Below are 23295 nucleotides of genomic sequence, written 5' to 3' on the forward strand. Positions count from 1 at the left end.
ATACCAGTAAACCCCCAAAGTAGTGCTGCTCCGAGTCTCCTATCAAAAGAAACACAGCTTTCCTTCTTTTGTGTACACATGGGCTTCTGTATCAGACTTCCTGCCTTCAGCTTAAACCTCATTGCCCTGGGCAAGAGCATGCTCAGTTTGTTCATCTCTCCCCCCCCCACCTTCTCTGCTGTAATCTGAGCCCAGAGCAGGGAGAGACTCGGGCAGGAAGTGATGTCACACCTTGTTAATTCCGCAGCTCCTATCCTAAACAAACAGAGCGTTTCTAGAGCTTTTTACTCAGGTATGGTAAAACATTCTAAAGAATAAATATAGCATTCTAGCTTGCACTATTGCAGCTAATCTATTGGCAATAAACTGCCTCGGTAGCTTTCCTTCTCCTTTAAGGTACCAATTTTAGATTGTAAATCCCACACTAAAGGGATATACTCAATTAGTTTAACATTAAAAGCTTGACAAAATAATCTAACTTTAAAGACTACTGGAATTCACTATCATATTTGTATAAATGGCTCTAATGGCTAGATATTAGCTGGTGCTGATAGAAAGAATTCACAGAGGTAAAAGTCATAACATTCATGAGAAAATCATAAAATGAGAGAAAACATTAGTTTGCTGGAGATTGTTCTTATCAATGAAAACAAATGTTTAGTATAGAAAATGGGAAAAAAAAACCATGCACCAAGTTAGTGTCCAAATTCTGAAACACATACCAAGCCACATTTTTAGTACACTCATATAGTCCTTATTTTTCACACTGAGAAGTTTGTCATAGGAGGGACATCCCGCTAAAAGGATTCTGGCGTGGTCCTCACACATAGCAATAAGATGTTGTTCTGCACTTCTGGTGCAGCAGACATGATAATGAGCCAATTTAGTGATAGAGTGTCTGATAGAATCATCTATGGTTCCACTGACTTCACCACCTTCTATGTGAAGGATTCTAATGTTCATTAATGCAGCAGATGTAGCTAAGGCCAGTGCATCAAATCTGTCTCCATGGACAACAATTATGTCTGGATTCAAACGGTTTAGAACATCCGGAAGCTTCACCAAAGCAAGGCCAACTGACTCAACCATTGAGGCTTCATCCTCTCCCCTGACAATCGTATGTAATCTTGCCTGAATGTCGAAATCATCCTGCTCAATCATTCGATACGTATTCCTAAATGAAAACAAAATATTTATTTGAATTACATGTAATACTGGTAAATAATACTAGTACATATAACATTTAGAGTACTATGCTGCAACAGTTTTATAGGGGGCATACAGTTAACTGTGCATGTTAAAATTAACCAGTCATATAGCTACCCATAAACAACATTTTTTTCCCTTTCATAATTTTGTGTAACTGGGTCTCTAAAATTCCATTCACCCAACAGGGTCCCACCTGGGCAAACTAATAGCAACTGATTAGTACAATATCAGTTGCTTTAATATGTACAAGTGAAATGATCCGAAACGTGACTGTGATGGGAGCTAATCATTGTGTATTGGCAACTCAGGCAACACTTGCATGCATCTATTTCTAAGAGTGAGGACACCCTAAAAGCCCCAATTGTTTGTAATGTGATCACTTGCCAACAATTTTGTTTTGCATATAGATTCCGATCAACTAACAGAGTCATAAAAAAAACAAAGAATAAATTATCTTATTCCTATGTGCCCACCTAATTTCCTTCAAGACAGATTTCAGCTCTGGGGAGGGTAAAACAAACTGGAATACACTCACAGAACATCTTACATGAACAATGTTATACAGAGGAGTTATACTTCAGAAGTATTCTGGAACACATAGAGGCCAATTTATCAAAGGTCGAATTTCCAATTCATGTTTTATTTTTACTCTTAATAAATTCGAATATACTCGAAATCTGAATTGGAGGTTATTTAAAAAAAAAATCTAAAATCAGAAACTCAAATGAATATTCCCAACTCAAAAAAAAAAATCAAATTAGACTAAACGCGACTAAATTCGACTAAAACTCTAATGTCAGGAAGGCTATTAACATCCTCAAATAGGTCACTGGACCTCTGCCATTGACTTCTGAACTCGGCAGGTTTTCGAATCGCGTTTTCATTATTCCCAATTCGAATTTGTGAGTTCTGACCAAAAATACAATTCGAAAATTCGAATTCACTATTCGATCCTTAAAGGGGTTGTTCACCTTCCAAACACTTTTTTCAATTCAGTTGTTCAATTACTTTCCATTATTTATTTTTTACGGTTTTTCCAAAATCGAATCAGGTGCAAATTCTAAACTGTTACAATTTTGCAACATTTATTTGATACATTTCTCAGCAGCATCTCTGGAGTATTAGAATTGATACAATAGTTGCTAACAGCTGCCTGTAATGAAACCTAGAGATTCTGCTCAGCAGGGACAAAGATAAGAAATGTATCAACTAAATGTATCCATTTAGAACAGTTTACAGGATCGGCAACCCCCCCTCCCAGAGCTGCTTCAGAAGGAGAGAAATGACACTTTACACTTCAATATTAGAAAAACTGTCACACATAGAAAACAGTCACTGGAAAAAGTCGTTATTTCTGGTGATCTATCTGAAACCAACTAGTTGTTTGAAGGTGAACAACCCCTTTAATAAATCTGCCCCATAATGTTTTGATCCAATAAAAGTAAAAAAAATTTGCTTTTCGAACTGTTGTTAAAGTAATTTGAAAACAGTGTTTTGGGACATTGAAGACATTTTTAATATGTTTGCTCTGTTCTATGAAAGTTTCCGTGTACAGTGTTTGCAGAGTGCAAACAAGGGGAAAAACAAAGGAAAAAAAAGGCTTAGATGACACTATGAATGGAAAATAGGTTGGTTTTTTTTAGACATGCAAAATGATAAATAAATAAATGAAAACTTTGTACATTGTGTTTTGGGCTTCTATGCCAGCCTAAAGCAGCCACAGCTCTGCTGCTCACAGACAGTGTTTGTTTTTTGTTTTTTTTTTGCTTTGTGCCCAGGGCCTCAGAAGTGAATATCTGTGCCTCAAAAGATGACCCTGTAGCTCTGAATCTTCTTTTCTGATGATTCTGTCAGTAACTAAAGTTAGGGACGATGCACAGTATACTGAATATATATCATATTCATATCATGAATATATATCATATAAAATCGTTAGTAAATTATTCAGATATTTGGTACATGGCAGTTGAAAAACCAGCACAATTAGCATATTCAGCCCTGTAGCATCAGCTTATATGACAGACAAACCTCATATTCCTCTTAATCATTTGTGACAACCCCTAAGCTTATTTCTCAACAGCTGCTCAACACACACTGAGAATGTATGTCACAGACACTACTAACAAAATCCAAGATAGGAAACACATTTAACAACTTTAAAGGCCTGGATCATTACTACTATAGAGATGCTAGTTCGATAAATTTGATAAAATATGGCATTTCTAGCCATTAATTTTTAGGGTTAAGTTCTCATTTAAATTGATTACAGATACTTAAACCAAACATATCCAATGTATTTATATACTAAGACATAAAAATATTACTGATTAAACATAAACAGCATTTTCTATATTAGACCATTATGAGTTTGGATTCTTACGGACCTAAACAGCTGGCGACTATCAGCTGTATAGTTGACACATAACATACTAAGGGGAAGATATATCAAAGTGTGAAATTAGAGCACACTGCAGAAAAACACACCCTCTTTTTATTCATTCTTATTGGATTTTTTGAAGTGTATTTATCAGGGTGTGAAAGTTAGAGTTCACCATTTGCTAAATACGTTTCTAAAAAGCCCATATGAATGAATAGAAAGCGAGTGAGTTTTTCTGCAGTGAGCATTCATTTCACACTTTGATACACCTTCCCCTATGTGTATGAAAAAAAGTGTCAAATTTCACATAAAAAGGGGCATATCATAAAGCTGGAAACACAATATTTCGGCAAGTAAGGAAAATGTGCATTCTTTATTTTTTTTATGTCTTTGGGGTATATTTATCAAAAAGTGGAGTTAGAGATCGCCACAGTCCTCTAGTGTGAAATTCCGCAACTCTCCATTCATTTCTACGGGATTTTTAAAAGAGTATTTATCAATGGGTGAAAGTGAAAGTTCATACTTTGATGAATATGCCTTTCAAAATCCCATAGAAATGAATGGAGAGTGCCGGAATTTCACTCTGAGTTGGAGGTTTTATTTAGATCAAATATATACATAAACACACCCATAAAAAGATCCATAGCATTTGTAACCTTACCCATAGTCATCAATAAGGTGAGAGCCTATAACTACTACACTCAGTACAAAGTGGTCTGGTTCTGCTTTGATGCCAAACATAATCGGAGCCAGTTTGGAGTAATCCGCTCGGTTACACGTGGCAACACATACACGTAGCTTTCGCTGGTTAATATTCTTTTCCATGGTTGCCTTTTGCCTTGCCAGATTTTCAAAATAGAGTGCCTGAAAGATAAAACAACTTTCTCATGATGATTATTGCCTTTAAGGTCAAAGAAAATTGCATTGTATTCTTAAAAACTCCTCTGCCAAAGGAAATTACCTTTGCAATATACCCTTTAGCGATTGAATAACAGGTTTTCTGAAATAAGCCTTTGTTTGGTTAATTAACCTCCCTGCAAGGCAATGACATTTGGGGCATCTGTTCTCTGTAATTCATTCATCAATGTACTAAGTGAAAGGTCATACAGGAATGTTGTCACATATTTATTAGATACAATTCATACATTTATACAACTGGATTTAATACTTTAGACTGGAGGTGCGTCCTCAAAATTACAACATGGGTATGCAGAATACCAGATGATCTTTGGTGGCAACTCATTGTTTGTTATATGTTGGCTTGTGTACACCAGAGGTGTCAAAAAAATTCTACTATAGCCAAAGCAGATCTGCACAGCTTTTATTTCACAGTTGCAGCCTAAAGAAATTATGGATAGGAAATCTCATCATAGGAGACAGACGTATATCCTGAGTTTTGAGTACACACACAACAAACAGATAAAGGATTTTCTTCAGACCTCCTTTGGTGAAAATAACTAAAAATGAGGTGATAAACCACAGACCATTCAACAAAAAGCCATGCTTGACATATTGGTTAATATTATTTTAGTTTTTTTCTTTTTAATACATTTACGGACTATGGTACATGAGGCAATTTCAGGTACTCTATACAAATCTGTAAGGACCCCAAATCACACTGGCACTTTCTTATGTATCCCTTCAACTCCATAGGCTTTTTTGGATGCTTCTGTGCCCACTGAAAACCATCCAGTCTTTAGCCATTAGTCTAATGTTAATGTCATACCCTGTGGTTTCAAGTACTGGTGTATTTCAACCCACAAATATATGCCCAAAGTTGCCTGTGTTGCGTGCCTAAAGCGTAACTAAAGAAGTAGCTAGAAATGTTGTACATTATGTTTTGGGCTTCTGTAATAGCCCAAGGCAACCACAGCCATTTAGCAGGGAAGATCTGGGCCTCCAAATATGCCCCAGTAGCAACCAATATTCTTTTCTGCTGATTCACTGCACATACTCTGTGCTGCTGTCACTTACTGAGCTTAGGGACCCACTCACATTATACAGTACACATAGAATAGAAATGTCACAATATAAGGCGGGTTAGTAATTAATACAGAAAATTACTACATGGCAGCACAGAAACCAGTGCAATTAACATCAGAATATAATAATCAGCCCTGTAACCTCAGTTTATATTACAGGCCAACCTCATTTTCTGCTTGATAATTTGTGACGACCCCTAAGCTTAGCTTCTCAATAGCTGCTCAGAGCCCACTGAGCATGTGAGTGTCACAGACACTTTCCAAGATGGTGACCCCCTGTGACAAGTTTGAAGTACTGGATCATTGCTGCTATTGGGAAGCAGAAACTTTTGGCTGGTTCAATAAGTGCAGTATATAACCCCAATATGGCTTTTCAGCTGAATTGGACTCCGGTGCGCCCCGAATTGGACACCGGAACGGCAAAATTGGACGCCATGCCCCCCGCCGACCCCAGCCCCCCGGTCCTTGCAAGAAAATTTTTTTTGGCACCGGTCCAAAAAAGGTTAGGGACCCCTGTTTTAGCATATGGCACCTAATCACTGTATTTGTATACTTATTTATCACTATGCTTGTTACTTATTAATTATAATGCTTGTCCTCTCTGTGAATATTTTCTCTTCTGTAAAATTGGACAGCTTTATAAAGGTACACATACATGCATAAAACTTCTCTGGGTAAACTGTATTAGTAGCTGTTACTGGTATCAGCAGTTAGTGCCCCTATGAATAGCAAAATGCAAAAAAGTCCAATAGAAGAGGGGGATGGTGGTTAGCACAGCTTTTCCAAATGGTATGCGTCCAATTCCTTAATAGTTGCTCTGTGCTGCAACTGCTGTAAATAATCCAAGTATAGAAGAAGGAAGAGGAACTCCAGCAGTATTACTGCACGGTGTTTACCACTGCCTGGAATAAAAAGTTGTTTGCAGTAATACTGCTGGAGTTCCTCTTCCTTCTCCTATACTTGGAAAATGCAAATAAATACAAGTCTTTCAACTTTTTTAAACAGCCGTATTACTTAAACCCTTCACTGCTGCTTTTCTGGTTTGCAGTGGAATTTCCGACATGTTGCACCTCCTACAGAGTGAATGCTATCACCATCAAGGACAAGCTTAACTGGATGCTTTCAATTTTGAGATATAATAGGTGCAGGCTGAGAGAAAAGTGATCATCCTTAAGAAATTCTCTGACGCACATGGTGGATGTAGAATTGTTTTGGCTGGTTGGAAAATAGTCAAAAAGAAATATATGCAATTTGGCAACAAATAAATGGTCCCAGTAATTATATATTTACTGCTGAATAACTATATATTACGGTAAATATACTTATTTATAATTTATCACTTCTCCAACTTCTTCTTCCAAAAAATATGTTCTCTAAAATACCAATCTGTAAACCTATGAACAGTAAACAATAAGATCCTAAGAAAATACTAAACAAACAAAGAAAAACCAGTACTGGCGGCCACCCTGGCTACAACTGATTGAGTTGCCAGCTTAATGCCGAATTGATGGGGCAAAATAATGGCTTTCCTTACCTGACTGATATCTGATTAGGAATGGTCAAATAGTTGGAAAACTGTAAACATCCTCAAATGCAAGGATTACATTAGCGTGTGTATGCTGTGTCTTCCTGATGAGGCTAAATGCCCTGCACACACAAGATCCAAACTCTGAATAGTGAATAAAAAGATCAGATCAACTAGATTTATTTGACCACTTGATGACCTTACCCTACAAACAGATCTATACATGTACGGACAATTTAACAGTTGTGTATCTTGCACTGAAATAAACAATGAAACCAACTCAAAAACAAGACAAAAACTCTTCATTGTCTACCTGCAGTACCATTCAAGCTCACAAATGGGAATTTACTTTATTGGCAAGAAATCAGGACTAAAGATCTGGAGTTTATCTGTGGGAACTAGAATGGCAGCTCCACTACCCAAGACTAAGTTATCATAATAACATAGTAAGTCAGGTTGAAAAAAGACATGTCCATCAAGCTCAAAATGTAGGTCTACATTTAACCTGCCTAACTTCTAGTTGATCCAGAGGAAGGTAAAAACCCCAGTTTGAAGCCTCTCTGAGGTGAAAAACTTCCTGCCTGACTCCAAAATGGCATTCAGACTAGTCCCTGGATCAACTTGTACTATGAGCTATCTCCCATAACCCTGTATTCCCTCACTTGCTAAAAAGTCATCCAACCCCTTTTTAAAGCGATCTAATGTATCAGCCAGCACAACTGATTCAGGGAGAGAATTTCACATGTTTGCACTATAGAAAAAAAAAATAACCTTCTGAATATTAAAGGAAAACTATACCCCCCAAACAATGTCGGTCTCTATTAAAAGATACTGAGTAAAACAGCTCACGAGTAAAACCCTGCTTCATGGAAATGAACCATTATCAAATAATATACTTTTTTAGTAGTATGTGCCATTGGGTAATCATAAATAGAAAATTGCCATTTTAAAAAATAAGGGCCGCCCCCTGAGATCGTACGATTCACTGTGCACATATACAAACCACATGTAAGGTCACATGAGCCAATTAACAGACAGAGTTCTGCCTTTTGCTTCCTCACTTCTTCCTGTTACAGTTAGTGTTGTAGTATTTCTGGTCAGGTAATCTCTGAGGCAGCACAGATAGAGTCACGAAATGGTGGTTCAAGGCAAGAGATGTAAAAGGGCAATATTTATGTAAATATATATACTAGTTTGGTAAGATTCTTTAATATGTCATTCAATTTGATATAAACTATCTGTTGCTTAAGTATTCATTTTGGGGGTATAGTTTTCCTTAAAGTCAGAAACTTTGCTTAATGGAGTAATCAATGATTTCTGGTGTCGCATTAAGCAAGGCATCCATGTTTCATTGCTTGCCCCACAGACTTACAATAGCAAAGTCATGATTGTGATTAGTAGCCACAAGTAAATTACTTGAAGAACAACAAATTGCAAAGAACCTCAGAACCAGCACCCAGAAACCACAAAATTCTGATCCTGATGGATTTGCCATAAAAAACAGTTCTTATATTTACCAAAGTATAAGAATACACATATACTTGGCTTTTTTCTTATTTTATAGACTTGAAGGCTAATGTCACATGTGCATTTTTCTCCAATGGGGTAAATGCAGAGAAACTGCCAATCCACTGCAGGTGTATCTGCCTGTCAACACACAGGGCTGATTTAGTTCTGAAAAAATATGCAACTGTGCCTGTTTAGTCTCCAGAACATGGGACAGATGGAAGCACATCAACATTGTTTCCCCACTGGCATGAACACTCCATGTGACATTAGTTTTAAAGTTAATTGTATCCAGCATGGTACCAACTGCCAACTGCCAAGATAATCTCAAAGTTGATACTAGGTTGTCTATATAGGCAAAAGTATCCAGAGTCCCCAGTTCTAAACTGTCTTTGGAAGCAGCCTATTGTGGCCCTACTGTGTTTATATGGTATATAATGTGCAGGAAAAAAAATTCCTTCCTTGCACCCACCATACTTTCTGACTGAATATGGAGGGCTATGCCGATGGCACAATCGTAGTATACTGGATCCCTCTGCACTTGCTGATCAAGACTGAGAGGGCAGGCATGTGGCCCAAAATACAGCCCTGAATGCACAGCTTTTTTAAGCATTTTGTCCTCCTCCCAGGAAGCTACAAAACTCTTTTAAATGCTCTGATTGCCATTACTTGCAATCTATGGGTTTCTTGTACCTAAATATAGGAAAGATGGTTTTCTGGTAGGGGAGCCACCTGAAACAATGAAAACAATCATTGGTGCCAATGTTACATACAGATAACATATAGGAAAAACATTTCCCCCCAAAATATGCAAAACCGCTTTAACGAACAGTGATATATTTTTTCAGTTTGTGCTACTAGAAGCAAGCAGTCACTACTAATGTATGGCCTAATACTTATAAAGAAAGACTTACCCCAATATGTAGTAAACGGCACTAAGTTTGCCCAGGAGCAATAACGCATAGCAACCAATGGGATGTTTGCTTTTAAACAGGTGACCAGTAAATTCTACCTGCTGATTGGTTGCTATGGGTTACTGCTCCTGGGCATACCGAGAGCCTTTAAAGGAGAACTAAACTCTAAAAATGAATAGGGCTAAAACTGCCATATTTTATATACTGAACTTATTGCACCTGCCTAAAGTTTCAGCTTGTCAATAGCAGCAATGATCCAGAACTTTAAACTTGTCACAGGGGGTCACCATCTTGGAAAGTGGGCTCTGAGCAGCTGTTGAGAAGCGAAGCTTAGGGGTTGTCACAAATTGTCAAGCAGAAAATGAGATTTGTCTGTAATATAAGCTGATGCTACAATTATTAAATTCTCATGCTAATTGCACTGGCTTATGAGCTGCCATGTAGTAATTATCTATATTAATTACTTATCAGCATTATACTGTGACATTTCTATTCTATGTGTACTGTATATTGTGCGTGGTCCCTAAGCTCAGTAAGTGACAGCAGCACAGAGCATGTGCAGTGAATCAGCAGAAAAGAAGATGGGGAGCTACTGGGGCATCTTTGGAGACACAGATTTTCCCAGCTAAAAGGCTGTGGTTGCCTTGGGCTTGTACACAACTCCAAAACATAATGAACAACATTTCTAGCTACTTTTTGGTTAAGCTTTAGTTCTCATTTAACTACGTAACCCCCTTCAGAGCTGCGGTGTGTGTGTGTTGGGGAGGTCCTAGTGGGTTTTGGGTCCCGCTCTCACAAAGCAGACTGAATAAGGGAGTGTGGTTGCTATGCTACAAGCATCTCCGTTCCGCTACACAGCTTTCAGTACAGCTCGTTCTTAGCACAGTTTTCGTAGAGCCGTATGAGGATCGGATAGGCTGGGCCTGGGGGAGTACAAACCTCACCCTCCAACCCACGTAGATACACAGTGCCCCACAGTCCCGCCTTTGTTAAAACTGCTCGCAGTCCCGTATCGCTACTTACAATACCGCAATGCTGATAAGTGCGAGCTTTCGCTTCCAGTCTTTCCGAAAATCCCGACACTGCAAGTATCATTACGCGAGACTGACGTCACGACTACGTGTAACCGCAGTGGCACATTCCTAACTACTAGCAGAGCAGCGCTGTTACTCGATCTGAAGCGTCTGGAATGCAGCAGTCGGTCCAATGACAATGTGTTCTTCCTCTGCCCGCACCACATACTATTGTTAGCGGGAAAAAAAGACATTTCTTTCGCGTTAGTTGCCAGTTATGTACTACGCTACCTCAGCTCTCGATATTTACTCACGTTTATCATTTCTGCTCAAAGCTCCGAATTGGGCCAGGAAACTGTAAAAAAAAAGATAATTTGGTGGTTGGCAACAGTACCTTCCACTATCAGAGCTTCTTGATGAAGAAAAGAAGGATTTTTTTACCCAAATTGGAGCCTGCTGAAATGAAATCAGTTCTTTTTAGTGTTTTTGTACTTTGAGGGTCCTAGGGGCAAATCTACTTACCTCCAAAGTTGCACCAGCGTTGGCTTCGTCGCACTTCGCCAGGGCGCTACTAATTCACTAAAATCCGAAGTTGCTATTTTGTTGTTGTTATTTTGCCCTACACATGTGCCCAGTGTATAGTTTAGGTGCCACATGTTAGGAAATGTAGGGGGGAAGGAGGAACCCCCAAAAACATTTACGACCTTTTTCAGCCTATCACTGTTAAAATAGTAAAAGACACCATCGTTTTTTGGGAATTCGAAAAAATGTCAACTATTTTTGAAGCAAGCCCTATCTACTCTATTGCACTTTGCCAGGTCTGAGGTGGCGAAGGCAAGTCTGGTGCAAGAGTTAACGTTCAGTAAAATGTGCAAGTTAGTGAATTAGCCTAGTTACGTCCCTTCGCCATAGCGCAACTTCGCCTGGCGTAACAGTGCGAAATAGCGCTAGAGTAGGTCCATTTCACTTGTGAACTAACGCCAGCACTCGTTAGTAAATCGGCAAAGTAACTAAATTACGTCACGGTGGCGAATTTGCGCTAGCGTTAGCCGCTTTGCGCTCTAGTGAATTTGCCCCCTAGTGTTTTTGAGCAAACAAGGGCCAGTTTAGGAAACCAAAATGGGTGAAATTGACCAACAGTAAACTTTCACTCTAGTATGGTCCTAAAGGCCCCATACACGGGTCAGTAAAAACTGCAGACAGACTGAGTCGGCAGCTTATTGGCCCGTCTGTGGGGCCATCCCGCGGCCTTCTCCAATTGATATCTGGCCGGCTCGATCCCGAAAATCCTGTTGGATTGCGGCCGCATCTGTGCGTGTATCGGTCCTCCGGTATTGGATCCATTATGATAGGGCCCAACGATTGGATCAGCCCGATATCGCCCACTTCAATGTGGGCATATCGCTGAGAGATGCCGCTGAATGAGCGGATGTCTATGGCTACCTTAACAATCATATGTGTTGGTTCCATCATGCCAGTTCAGCAGCAGAAAGTTCCGGGGGGCCCAAAAGTGTGTCGGCATGGGTGTCCACAGACAAATTTCCAGAGGGGGGCAAGTAAGCTAATATCACATTGGGTAGCATCCCACTGAAGATTAACCTATTCATGACAATGCAGGAGATAACATAATTAAGGCTTGCCTTGGGGTGGGAAGTATAAAAAATGTTTTGTGTTGTTGGGCATTAAATGTACAAACAATTTCTTGGAACTAGCTGGAGAAGTCAGGGAGGGCAACTGCCCCCTCTTGCCCCCTTATGCGGACACCCATGGATGTCGGTGAAGTCCAGTGCTGGCATGGGTCTCCCCAGTTTCATGGAGGAGTCTGACTAGGGTTGGCACCTGGCCGGTAAAAATGATGGTTGATCCCAATGTTATTAATAGGAAAAAAAGATAAATACATAGGAAGGCCGGTATTTTTTTCTAGAAAAGGTGACAATCCTAAGTCTGACTGCAATAGCTGTCACCAATGGTGACCTATAAACATACTTTAAGTTATTTTGAATTCTGAGCCAAAGACAGGGACAATATTTTTCAAAATTTAGGGACTTTGGACTAATTTAGGAAAATCAAATGTGAAAATCTAATGGGTACCAACATTAATAGTTCCTAGACTTTTTTTTAATGGTGGTGTCAGGGGTTGCCAGACATCTCCCCCATAGATGAAAGCTTAACCCAGGAATTTATTGCATCAGATCCTAAAAAGTGCTAAAAAAGTGAAAGTGCCAGAGTTTTTTTTAACCCCATAGGCTTTTCATATAGAAAGTGGCTTTGTGCAGCCCCAGCCTATATGGTGGAATATAAAAATTTGCATTACCAATGTTGACAAAGTTTGGCTAAAATACCGTAGTGCTGCAAAAAGTGCCATAGGTCCCAGGTGAAGGGTGCAATCATGATAGTTGGCACCCCAGAGTTGCAAATTTTGGAGCGAAAAAAAGGTGGTCCCTGGCACACACATACCATCCCCCATTGAGAAAGGAACATACCATCAGTTTTTTTGTACAATAGGGCTTGCCAGTCTGATAATAGTATTGTCTGCATACTGCTGCTCCATACTCACTGAAGCGCTGCACTGTCATTGCACATATGTGACCCCAAGACATATAAAACACAATTACATGGTTGCAGTAGTCACCCTGTTATTGTTGACCACTCTTGTCAGCTAATATTAATAGTAAAGGGGTAGTTCAGCTTTACATAAGTTTTACTATGTTATCAAATGGCCTAAAGCAAATTGTCCCTTCTCACCAATTTACAAATGCTGCAAGCACACATACTTTGCAAGGAAGTAGAACACCTTTAAGGCACATAGCCCAGAGTGTATCCTCAAAGGAACAAAAGAAAATACAATTGACTCGCTAATGCAGTTTTTTCTCTGCTGATCCTCCCCCCTTATGCTTTCATTATTGCCCTGCTTTCCCTATACCTGCCCATTCCCATTGATGTTACTTATTCACTTCCATTAGACAAAAAAGATTTGTCTCCCATAGAGTTTACAATCTAAGGGGGTTATTTATTAAAGTCCGAAAGCGAAAAAACTGGAAAAATTTTAGTTTTTTTATTATAAAATCCGTATTTTTCGAGATTTGTTATACCACGAGGCTGCAAAAAGTCCAAATCTGAAAATCCACCATCTCAGACTTGCTGAGGTCGTATATAAGTGAATGGGAGAGGTCCCTATCCTAATTGGAAGTAATTGTGTCCTGGGCTAGGTTTAGCCTGAAAATCTGATCTTTTCAGGCAAAAACCTGAAAAAATCATATGATTCAGGGAAAAAGCCAGAAAAAATGAAGATTCGGGAAAAAACTCGGAAAAAACTGACGATACGATTTTTCATACAATTATTTAGGTTTTTTCCCCAAACCGATTAATTTGTGCTTTTTAAATAAATAAGGTCAGATCGTGGATTCTAGTTTGAACTTTTTATTTATTTAAAAATTAAAAAAAATCGGATTTTGATAATCCCCTAAGTGTGTATTTCAACACAGCGACAGCTGAAAATATTTTCACAACAAATATTATTTGTCTTAAACCTTTGCTTGATAAGTTGCAGAACTACCATAACTTTTACAACCCTCAAACCAAACAATGCCGCTAGGAACTTGAGTTACCTGCATGCCAACAGTCGTCAGCAAATGTCAGGTGAACATATTGTGCAGAGTTACATTTGTCCTAATGAAGGACCTTCTTTGCTAAGAATGAAGTCCCTTCCCTACACAATAAAGTGAAACCTCAATTTTACATACCCTGATTTGAAGTTTCTTCCCATTTTACACATTTTTTGTGGTCCCACCAGTATAGAATACATAAAGCATTTAGCTGACTTTACATTTCCTGGTTTTTCCACCACCTGGAAAATGTGGGGATCTACTGTATGTATATATAACTGTGTTTCACTTTTTAAGGTACTTGACAAAGGCAGATGAGTGAAACAGAAACATAGTATCAGATTACAACGCTTCTCCCCCAAAGAACAAACCTCTTAAGTTCATATAAGTTTAAAAGTGAGGAATGCCTCAGCCTTTTTGCAGACAAGTGCTCACTTAAAATAATTACTGGGTTCACTGAACCTTTTAAAGAAGATTTTTGTACTACAGATAATACAAGGATTAGTCAAAAGGATTTGCTTTTTAAATCTAATACTTCAGTGTTTATACTAACAACAGTTTCCTAGTAATTAACCCACTCATTTATTGTAATCTCCGCAAATTCCTAAGTACAAGTTTTCTATAGGTATACCCTTATACAGCAGATGCTCAGCATAAAATATGCAGATGTTAATAATTTTACATTAGAACTCCAGGGGGCAATTTCACCAAAGGGAACATTTTTGCCAGCGAAGGCTCCGCCATAATTCGTGCCACTTCGCCAGGTTTAAATTTGTTACCAGTACGCTAATTCACTAAAATGCTTGTTATGTCTCTGTAGCTGAACACTGGCGAAGTTTTGATAGCGTTCATTTCTGCCTACAGAATCTTCGTTAGTACTCTTATACTAAGGGGCAGATTTATCAAGGGTCGAAGTGAGTTTTCGAAGTTAAAAACTTCGAATACTGAGCTATTTTTTTGTTTACTTCGACTAGGGAATAGTCCAACTTAGATTCGAATTTGAAAAAAATTTTGAAATTCGACTATCGAAATTTATCATGTACTCTCACTTTAAAACTTCGACCATTTGCCATCTAAAACCTGCCGAAGTGCTGTTTTAGTCTATGGGGGACTTCCTAGAACCTAATTGGTGGACTTTGAGAAATTAAAGTTTTTTGGGGGAAAAACGTCAAATCGAATTCGATCGAATGCGCTATTCCTTCGATCGTACGATTAGAATTCGGCCGAATACGGACCTCTTTGATCCAAAAAAAACTTCGACTTCACTTCGGTTGGTCTTTTTTGAAATCGAATTTCAAAGTTTTTTCAATTCGAAACTCGACCCTTGATAAATATGCCCCTTACAGTAGGTCAATTTGAATAGGGTCGGTACATATAGGTCGTATAGACATCTTTATTAGAGATGTGGGTGTAAATGCTTGAAGTGGCCTCTTATTATTACAAATGTCCAAGGAAGCAGAATAAAGACAAAAGAGATCCTCTAATGCTCTAGACATGAGCCCACCCTAAAACAAATGTGGCATGCCCCTCGAATGGTTGGAAAAAAAATCTTTCAACATAAAACTCTTTAATAGTTAGGACTTTTGAAGGCAACCTGCTTTAAAATATGAAAAAAACAAGTGTTTTTTTTATCGAACTTTATATGTTTTTTCGGCATACAGGATATGATGTCACTGACATAAGATTGAGGAGGATGTAACTTCATCTTATCGGTTCACCAGGTCTAAGATGGTGAAGGAAACTCTGGCAAAAGAGGTAACATTCTGTAAAACTCGCACTTGCAAAGTAATAATCGTTCGCCTGAGCGAAAATTCGCCTGATGAGAGGGGTGTGAAGCTATACTAGCAACTGTCTCATTTACTAGCGAATTGTACTCTATGCATGTTAGTAAATTGGCGATATCCCTGCTGATTTTAATGTAATCAACTCAGATTAAATTGATAGTTATTTCTATCCAAACCTTTTGCTGAGCACCAAGTGGTTTAAGTTCCCATAAAAGGCAAAGGGCAATGTTGCTATTATAGTGCATTAGATATCAATCATTGTTCATCAAATTAAATGTCTGTATCTCCATGGTTTGTCTATGAGAATGATATCCTGGATGAATCATTCCTTCTTTTCTGAATACAATTGTCTTAGAATTACATAAATGTGTTATTGATTTATTGGACTTGATTCAACTAAATGATTTTGATGAGTGTTTACTGTATGTTTGTTATACTGTTTGCTTTAAATTTTACTATCATCAAGTAAGGACTAATTGTGGTCTAAAGGCAGTTTATTTTTCCTATCACAAGTGTAATTCTTAAAGCACACTGTTTCAAAGGTGATGTGGTTACAGCTAGCTTTTCTATAAACTGAAGAATTACTTATATAATTGAGAAGATGAGCTCTTGTCTGTGACCACATCACACCATGTGATTTAAGATAACGTGTTCTAAAATACCTTCCGTAGCAGTGCTATAGCGGAAACAACAAACTGATGTTATTTTAGTTAACAAGTAAACACTGAAAGGTTAGATTTTTTTATCATATTGTACCTGTTTTAGAAACCTGTCTCTAATATTTTCTCAAAAGAAACAACTAAAGTACAGTCCTGTGGATTAAGGCAAGATAGTTCCATTGTCTTACCATTCCGATCAAATAAAGTAGTAAAAGAACAGATCAGCCAATGTACTACCTGTGACAGCAATCGTACGATAGTTATGTCTGACAAAGCTAGTGACAGTCTCCCACTGAAAATCGTATGATCGGCAATACATGCAGAGATATTATCGGCAGCCGACAGAAATTTTCTAACCTGTCCGATCGACCAAGCGACCAATCTCTGCGGGATGAAAAATGTCGGGACTCTCCACACACGGTCCGAAAATCATACGTATCCATGATTCGTACGATCAGATCGTTGCGTCTATGGCCAGCTTAAGGGGCCTGATCCTACTGCAGCAATTTCAATACTTTCCCATTACCATTTGTTCTCGGCTGGCTTCCCCTTAGAAGTTTCCTCAAGGAGATTGGCATACTTTTTTGGATACTTTTTTGAACACACTAGCCTGTTGCTTAGTAAACACTTTAACCCAGGCCTCTATGCCTGACTACCAAAATGCTATCCACCATATCACAAATGTCTTAAATGTAAGTAAAGGTGGCCATAGACGCACAGATAATGCCGTACGGAAGAAACTGTCGTACGATATTTAGTGTGTGTATGGTGTAAAAAGAGCCAACTGATATCGGCAGAGGACTTGGATATTGGTTGGCTTGTCGATCGGGCTGGACGGAAAATTTTGATCGGGTGCCTTTGAAGGCATCCAAACATCGTCCATTGTTAGTGCTAAATCGTCAGATACAGGTAGAATTCTATTGTTTCCACCTGTATATCTGACAATTCAGCTCTACACGTGTATATTGAACGAGCGATCTTTCTTGGAACGATCTTTTCCAAGAAATATCATAATTGGTACGTCTATGCCCACCTTAAATGGCATAAGATTCAGTTGGGTGACTTTACTCTAGCAGTAGCAGAAGGTGATCTCGTTTAGCATTACCAACACTCAGATAAATATTGTTTTATTTTAATGGAGACAAAGTGAACTTGACAGTGTTTTTTTCTCCATATATAGAGGTTTCACTCTACATATGGAGCAATCTATTTGTATGGGTATTGGGCAGTTTTGGAAATTAAATAGGTCATTATACCAGGTACAGAGATGTTTGAAAGCAAACATATTTTTGGATGATATGGGTTAGTGGACCTGGGTAAATTTAGTGCCTTTTATTATATATGGGCAACAAATATGTAACATTTTATAAGGCTGCTGTACTTAAGTGTAATTTAAAGCAATACTATACCATGGATAAAAATCCCCCAATGTCCCTGTTCATTTCCGTATCTGTAGCAACTGCATCTTCCACATTCTCCTTCCCACTCTCTTGTACCAGGGATTTGGCTATGCTTGAAGCACTCTCACTCAATTGGGATATCTACTGCACACACACAAAGGAGGTACAACAGGACATGGAGGTGGAGGCATGTTTGCTTATGTTCAGTGTCCCTATATAACAATGTTCAATTTGAAAAAAAATAAAATTTCGTTATAACAAGTATGATCAATGCCTGCTTTATAACGAACAATGGTTTGGAAATGAGTCTTGCTTCTTTGCTCTATGAAAATTGCTTTACAGATTATATTTATTGGTAATTTTCTTATAATCAGAAAAATAATGGAGCAAAACTTGCTCGAACAGAAAATCAGAAGTTTTAATATATATACTCAATTCACCCTGGTGCTCTTCATATATGTAAATGCAAAATATAAAGCTTAAATGAAATTCTTAAAGTCAGTTTCTATAGCAGCCTACCACAGGTCCAACTGGCAAGATTGTGTATGATTAGCAAAAACAATCATTACAAATGTCTGGCACTTTGTTTTTCATGACTTTAAACCATATTGTATGTTATAAAGTTTCAGTGGTTGCTTTACCTGAATTTCCCTTGTTGGTTTCCTGTATTTTTATACCAAAATATAGCTCCTGGGTATTTTTTTTTTTTTTTTTTAAAAAACTACACTACATTTACCTAGCAGATGACAGATGAGACAAAATAGAATTTGGTTCTTTTACAGGAAGATAAATTGGTCAAATTCCATATAGGGCCCTCTACAAAACTTTAGAGTTAAATCTCTGATATAAATTAGGACATTTATTGCAAATAAAAGGTACTGGATTATATCAGCTTTATATGAAACAAATGCTTGTCCTTTAAAATTGATACTTGTAATCTATAAATGTTATTAAAATAATATAATTAGCCCATGAGTGGTATACTAATGCCTCTCTGAAAGAGTCTCACTCAATTGTCAGAAGTCTGCCAGAATATTCCCAAATAAATGAACAGACTGTGGTAGTTCATCCAAACATTCAACTGTAGTCCAGCTAAAGATAGATAAAATGCTGTAGCAGGAATATGGTCTCAAAAAAAAATTTGTGTCCTTAAAATTTGTATATGGTAAGTATATAGTAATATTTTGTAATCAAGCCCACAGAATAAGCACTGATTTCTGCAGCACTGCAATTAATGCTTAGTAAGCCAGCATAGCAACACAAACTACTTGGCCAACATTTAGACTTGGGCAGGTAGTTGTCTAATTCACTCAACACACACACATTTTTTATAGTTGACTGTGTTCGATGTGCATGCGTGTACATTTCCATGTGTTTGCAAGTGTGTCTGTGCAAACTTTCCCCAAAGCTCAATCTTTCATTCTGAAACAGCGGGTAAAGGACACAGCTGCCTGCATGAATGCAGGTGAGTGTCACCAAGCAGCACAGTCAGGCTCATTTAATAAAACCAAGAAAAAAAAGCACCTGGGCCATAACCCATATCAACCAATCAATAACTAGCTTTGCAACTAGCTGCAATAAGAATAATGAAAGCTAAAAATTGAATGATTGCCATAGGTTACTGCACAATTACCAAATGTCAATAAATGAGCCCTAGTGTATCTAACTATGGGCAAATTATAATAGTGCAGTAACCCAGTGCAACCAGTCTGCAATGCACTTCTCCTAATCCTACTTCATTCTTCTTCCTGCCTAGTTATTAAACCAGCTAATATTGGAGAGCTGCTGAATAAAAAGCAAAACCTGTATAAAACACTTGCCCTGCACCATTGTGCCTCTTTATTGCAATAAAACTCCTTGCTAAATTCTAATATCCTAACAATGTTCAAGCTTCTAAAGCATGTGCACAGGCAGGGTAACATTAAATTTACATGTTTACAAAACTCTTACATTTTTTGTGTTACTGGCCCACAAAACCATTGACTATATAGTTCTGTTGAACCCCCTACAAACCCCTCATGGATTAAAGGACTCATGGATTAAAGGGTGGTATCTCTCCAGTCAGGAGTAACTATGGCCACTGTCTCTAGCAACTACAGGTATGGGACCTGTTATCGTTAATGCTTCGGACCTGTGGTTTTCCGGATAACAGGTCTTTCCATAGTTTGGATCTTCAAATCTTAAGTCTACTAGAAAATCATGTAAACTTTAAAATGAACCCAATAGGCTGGGGTTGCTTCCAATAAGGATTAATTATATCTTAGATTGGATCAAGTACAAGGACAAAAGGAAATCATTTTTAAAACATTGGATTATTTGTATATAATGGAGTATATGGGAGCCTATCCATAGTTTGGAGCTTTCTTAATGGGTTTTCAGGGAATGGATCCTGTACCTGCAATAAATATATTACCTGCACACTGAGCAAATACTGCAGGTATAGGGTCTATTATCTGGAATGCTTGGGACATGGGGATTTTCAGATAAGGGTTTTAATGTATTTTGGATCACTGTGCCTCAAGTCTACTAAATAACCTTTAAACATTAAACAAACCCATTAGGATTGTTTTGCCAACAATATTGATTTATACAGCTTAGCCAAGGATCAAGTACTAGGTACATTTGTATTATTACAGAAAAATAGTAAAAGAAAAATAGAATATTTGCTTAAAATTTACTCTGTGGAGCAACATCAATGGTAATGGTTGAGCAACATGTTGCTCAGGAGCCACAGGTTGGGGATCATTAATTTAGAGTGTTCTGGATTTTGAGTTTCCAGTTAAAAGAGTCCATAATTGTACTATTGTTATTAATTTTCTGCTCAGGGCCTCTTCTATTGATCCTATCTTAGTGAGTTTATTATTCAAAACATTGCCTAGTATTCAGAGTTAAGGTGGTCATACATGGTCAGATTTAAGCTGTAGATCTGGTCCCTTTAGACCAAGCAGGCAACTTATGGGGTCCATTGATGGGCCTGACTAATATCTGCATGAAAATCAGCCAGATATTAATCAGGCAGGTTTGAAAATCCTGTCAGATGAGGAGCAGCAAATTGGTGTGGTCATCATCCTACTCCGTCATCCGTCTCTGTGAAACAATGAATGACCCAATTGTTTGCCCTGATTTGGTTCAGAATGGGGGTAGCTAAACTTGGTAGACTTGTTTAGCGACCTTGCTGAACGAGCGGATCCGGACACCTTTAGTAATATTTCTGGGTACACATATTTAAAATACTAGACAAATACTAGAAAAAAACACTTTTCACTAGTAACTGCTACCAACTATTTTAAATTAGCTCTGACAAAGAAAAAGGTGTATGCAAATATCAGTTCTCAGGAAAAGTATTTACCTAGCAAAACAAGTGTGTGTCTGTGAGTTCTTATATATCCTTCCCGTTATTTTTCCCCTTTTGAGCAGACATTTCATTAAACAGAGAAGTTGCTGTGGTAGGGGCTTGAAATGAATGAGACAATACACATAAGAGCCATGGATCTCCTTACTGTCAGGCAGCAAGGAAACAGAGAGCCCCTCTGTACATCCTTCCTGCCTCTCTATACAGCGTAGGACAGGGACGTGGCATCAAATAACACAGGAACTGAATAAATACAAAAGAAATGAAATTCTGCTATCAGCATGGTGGCATTCCTTCACCCCTCATGCCACATATTAGACAGCTTTCTCTATCTGAGTGACAGGCCTTTTACAGCTGTGGGAACTAGACAGTGTGTTCACACAAAAGAAATAACAGAGCACATCTCACTTACATGGGGTCCCCGTACATAACTGTTTCCACCAGGAGGAGAATGTATATGACTTCCCATCCCGTTCACTTGGCTCTGCGAGCTATACATGTGAATTTTCTTCTCTCTTCTCTGATCTTCAACGTCTCAGCCTCCCTGCAACTGTACTTAAGGTAAATGGAGTTGTGTGATTGGCATCTGCTCTCCATTCTTAGCCGAGGAAGGCAGCTCCGCCTCCTAAATGCAAATCAATTTGTGTGTGTGTGTAAAGCCAGTCCTCTCCTTAGAAACAGGAACCCTTTCTTTCCCCCTGCCTGACTGGCTCACATGAGCATGCTTCCTTCCAGATGATTTCATTAAGTGTGCAAACGGAAATTGCTTCTAGGGGGAAACAGCTGGTGTGCAGGATTTATTGTCCTCCCTACATAGTGCTCAGTCCTTCCCTATTGATTTTACAAACTGTAGTATGGGTTCATTCAGAAAATATATATATATATATATATATATATATATATATATATATATATATATATATATATACAACTTGATGTGCATAGAATCTCTGCACAGAATAAACCAACAAAATTAGGGGAAGGTCATCTACCACAGAGCTCACTACTCTGAACTAATCTGCTTCCATACTGGTGGCAAAACAGTCCTATTGTGTTAAATATTTATATATTTTTTTAGTAGGCAAGGTATGGTGATCCAAATTACAGAAAAAGCATCTGGGAATACTCAAGATAATAGGTCCCAAAGCTGTACAGACAGTCTATACACATAAACACATAAATGTACATGATGGGGGATCACGTAAGGTTCTCTGGCTCAAAAAAACTGCCCTTTCACAATCACTGCAGTCGCCATTCAAGAGTGTAACATAAGGTGCAGCAAAGCCAGTGGCTGCTGGGGGCAGGGTATTCTGGACCTAGTATGGTAAAAAATGCAAAAGATAATGATCTCCTTAATTTTTCACATGTTCACTTGATATTTGGGGCCTGAATTTAGTTTTGCCAAGGCTAAAAATTTGCCAAAGTTGAACCCTCCATACAAAGGATTCCGGAATCAAATCTGGTGCATCCGTATAGTTGTCTGTCCTACAGAAGGTCACATTAAGTGACCGAATCATGGATTAGCTCAAAAAACAACCCAAGAGTGCAAGTCCCCCCTGCTTCTCTTTACCAAGGGGCAAAGAAATAGACAGAAGTGGGTTAGTGTCTTGCTTTCTGCTGTTGTTCTGACCACTAGTCCCCAGTCCGTCCTGCCCCTTGCCTAGTGCAGGGAAACAGTAGAAGCAGAAGTGGATGAGCGGCCCCTCTAGCTCAGGAGTGCCCATACTTTACTACTTTTATTGATGTTCTCCCATTATTATCTACATCCACAAAAGCATTGTTAGCATTCTGTTCCATAGATAATATTACTTATATATTAATTTTTGAGAAAATGTATATCGCTATATTTAAAAAGCAACTATATCTTATACAGGTATAACCATAACATAATAAATATCTAAATGAAAAGCATGAAATAGGAGGGTGATTAAGACAAACTGTTTGTTGACAGTGTCTTGAGATCTACTGA

General features: G+C 38.3%; 1 protein-coding gene across 5 annotated transcripts in view; it reads right to left on the reverse strand.

The window, feature by feature from the left end:
- Positions 1-22020, reverse strand: part of gne.S (glucosamine (UDP-N-acetyl)-2-epimerase/N-acetylmannosamine kinase S homeolog) — a 32447-nt gene extending 10427 nt beyond the window's left edge. Inside the window, exons 1-5 of one of the 5 annotated variants that reach the window (XM_018239923.2) lie at positions 21739-22019; positions 10841-10881; positions 10537-10754; positions 4248-4450; positions 723-1174 (exon numbers count right to left, since the gene is read on the reverse strand). In XM_018239923.2, coding sequence (XP_018095412.1) covers positions 723-1174; positions 4248-4450; positions 10537-10608 — 727 coding nt within the window. In that variant the 5' untranslated portion in view covers positions 10609-10754; positions 10841-10881; positions 21739-22019. Of the gene's footprint in view, positions 1-722; positions 1175-4247; positions 4451-4547; positions 4571-7102; positions 7238-10536; positions 10755-10840; positions 10882-21738 lie in introns of those variants that run through there. The other 4 variants (XM_018239926.2, XM_018239927.2, XM_018239922.2 and 1 more) reach the window with 4 other exon arrangements.
- Between the last annotated feature and the right edge of the window lie 1275 nt (positions 22021-23295).

Source organism: Xenopus laevis, chromosome 1S (genome assembly GCF_017654675.1).
Source record: "Xenopus laevis strain J_2021 chromosome 1S, Xenopus_laevis_v10.1, whole genome shotgun sequence".
Lineage (NCBI taxonomy): Eukaryota > Metazoa > Chordata > Amphibia > Anura > Pipidae > Xenopus > Xenopus laevis.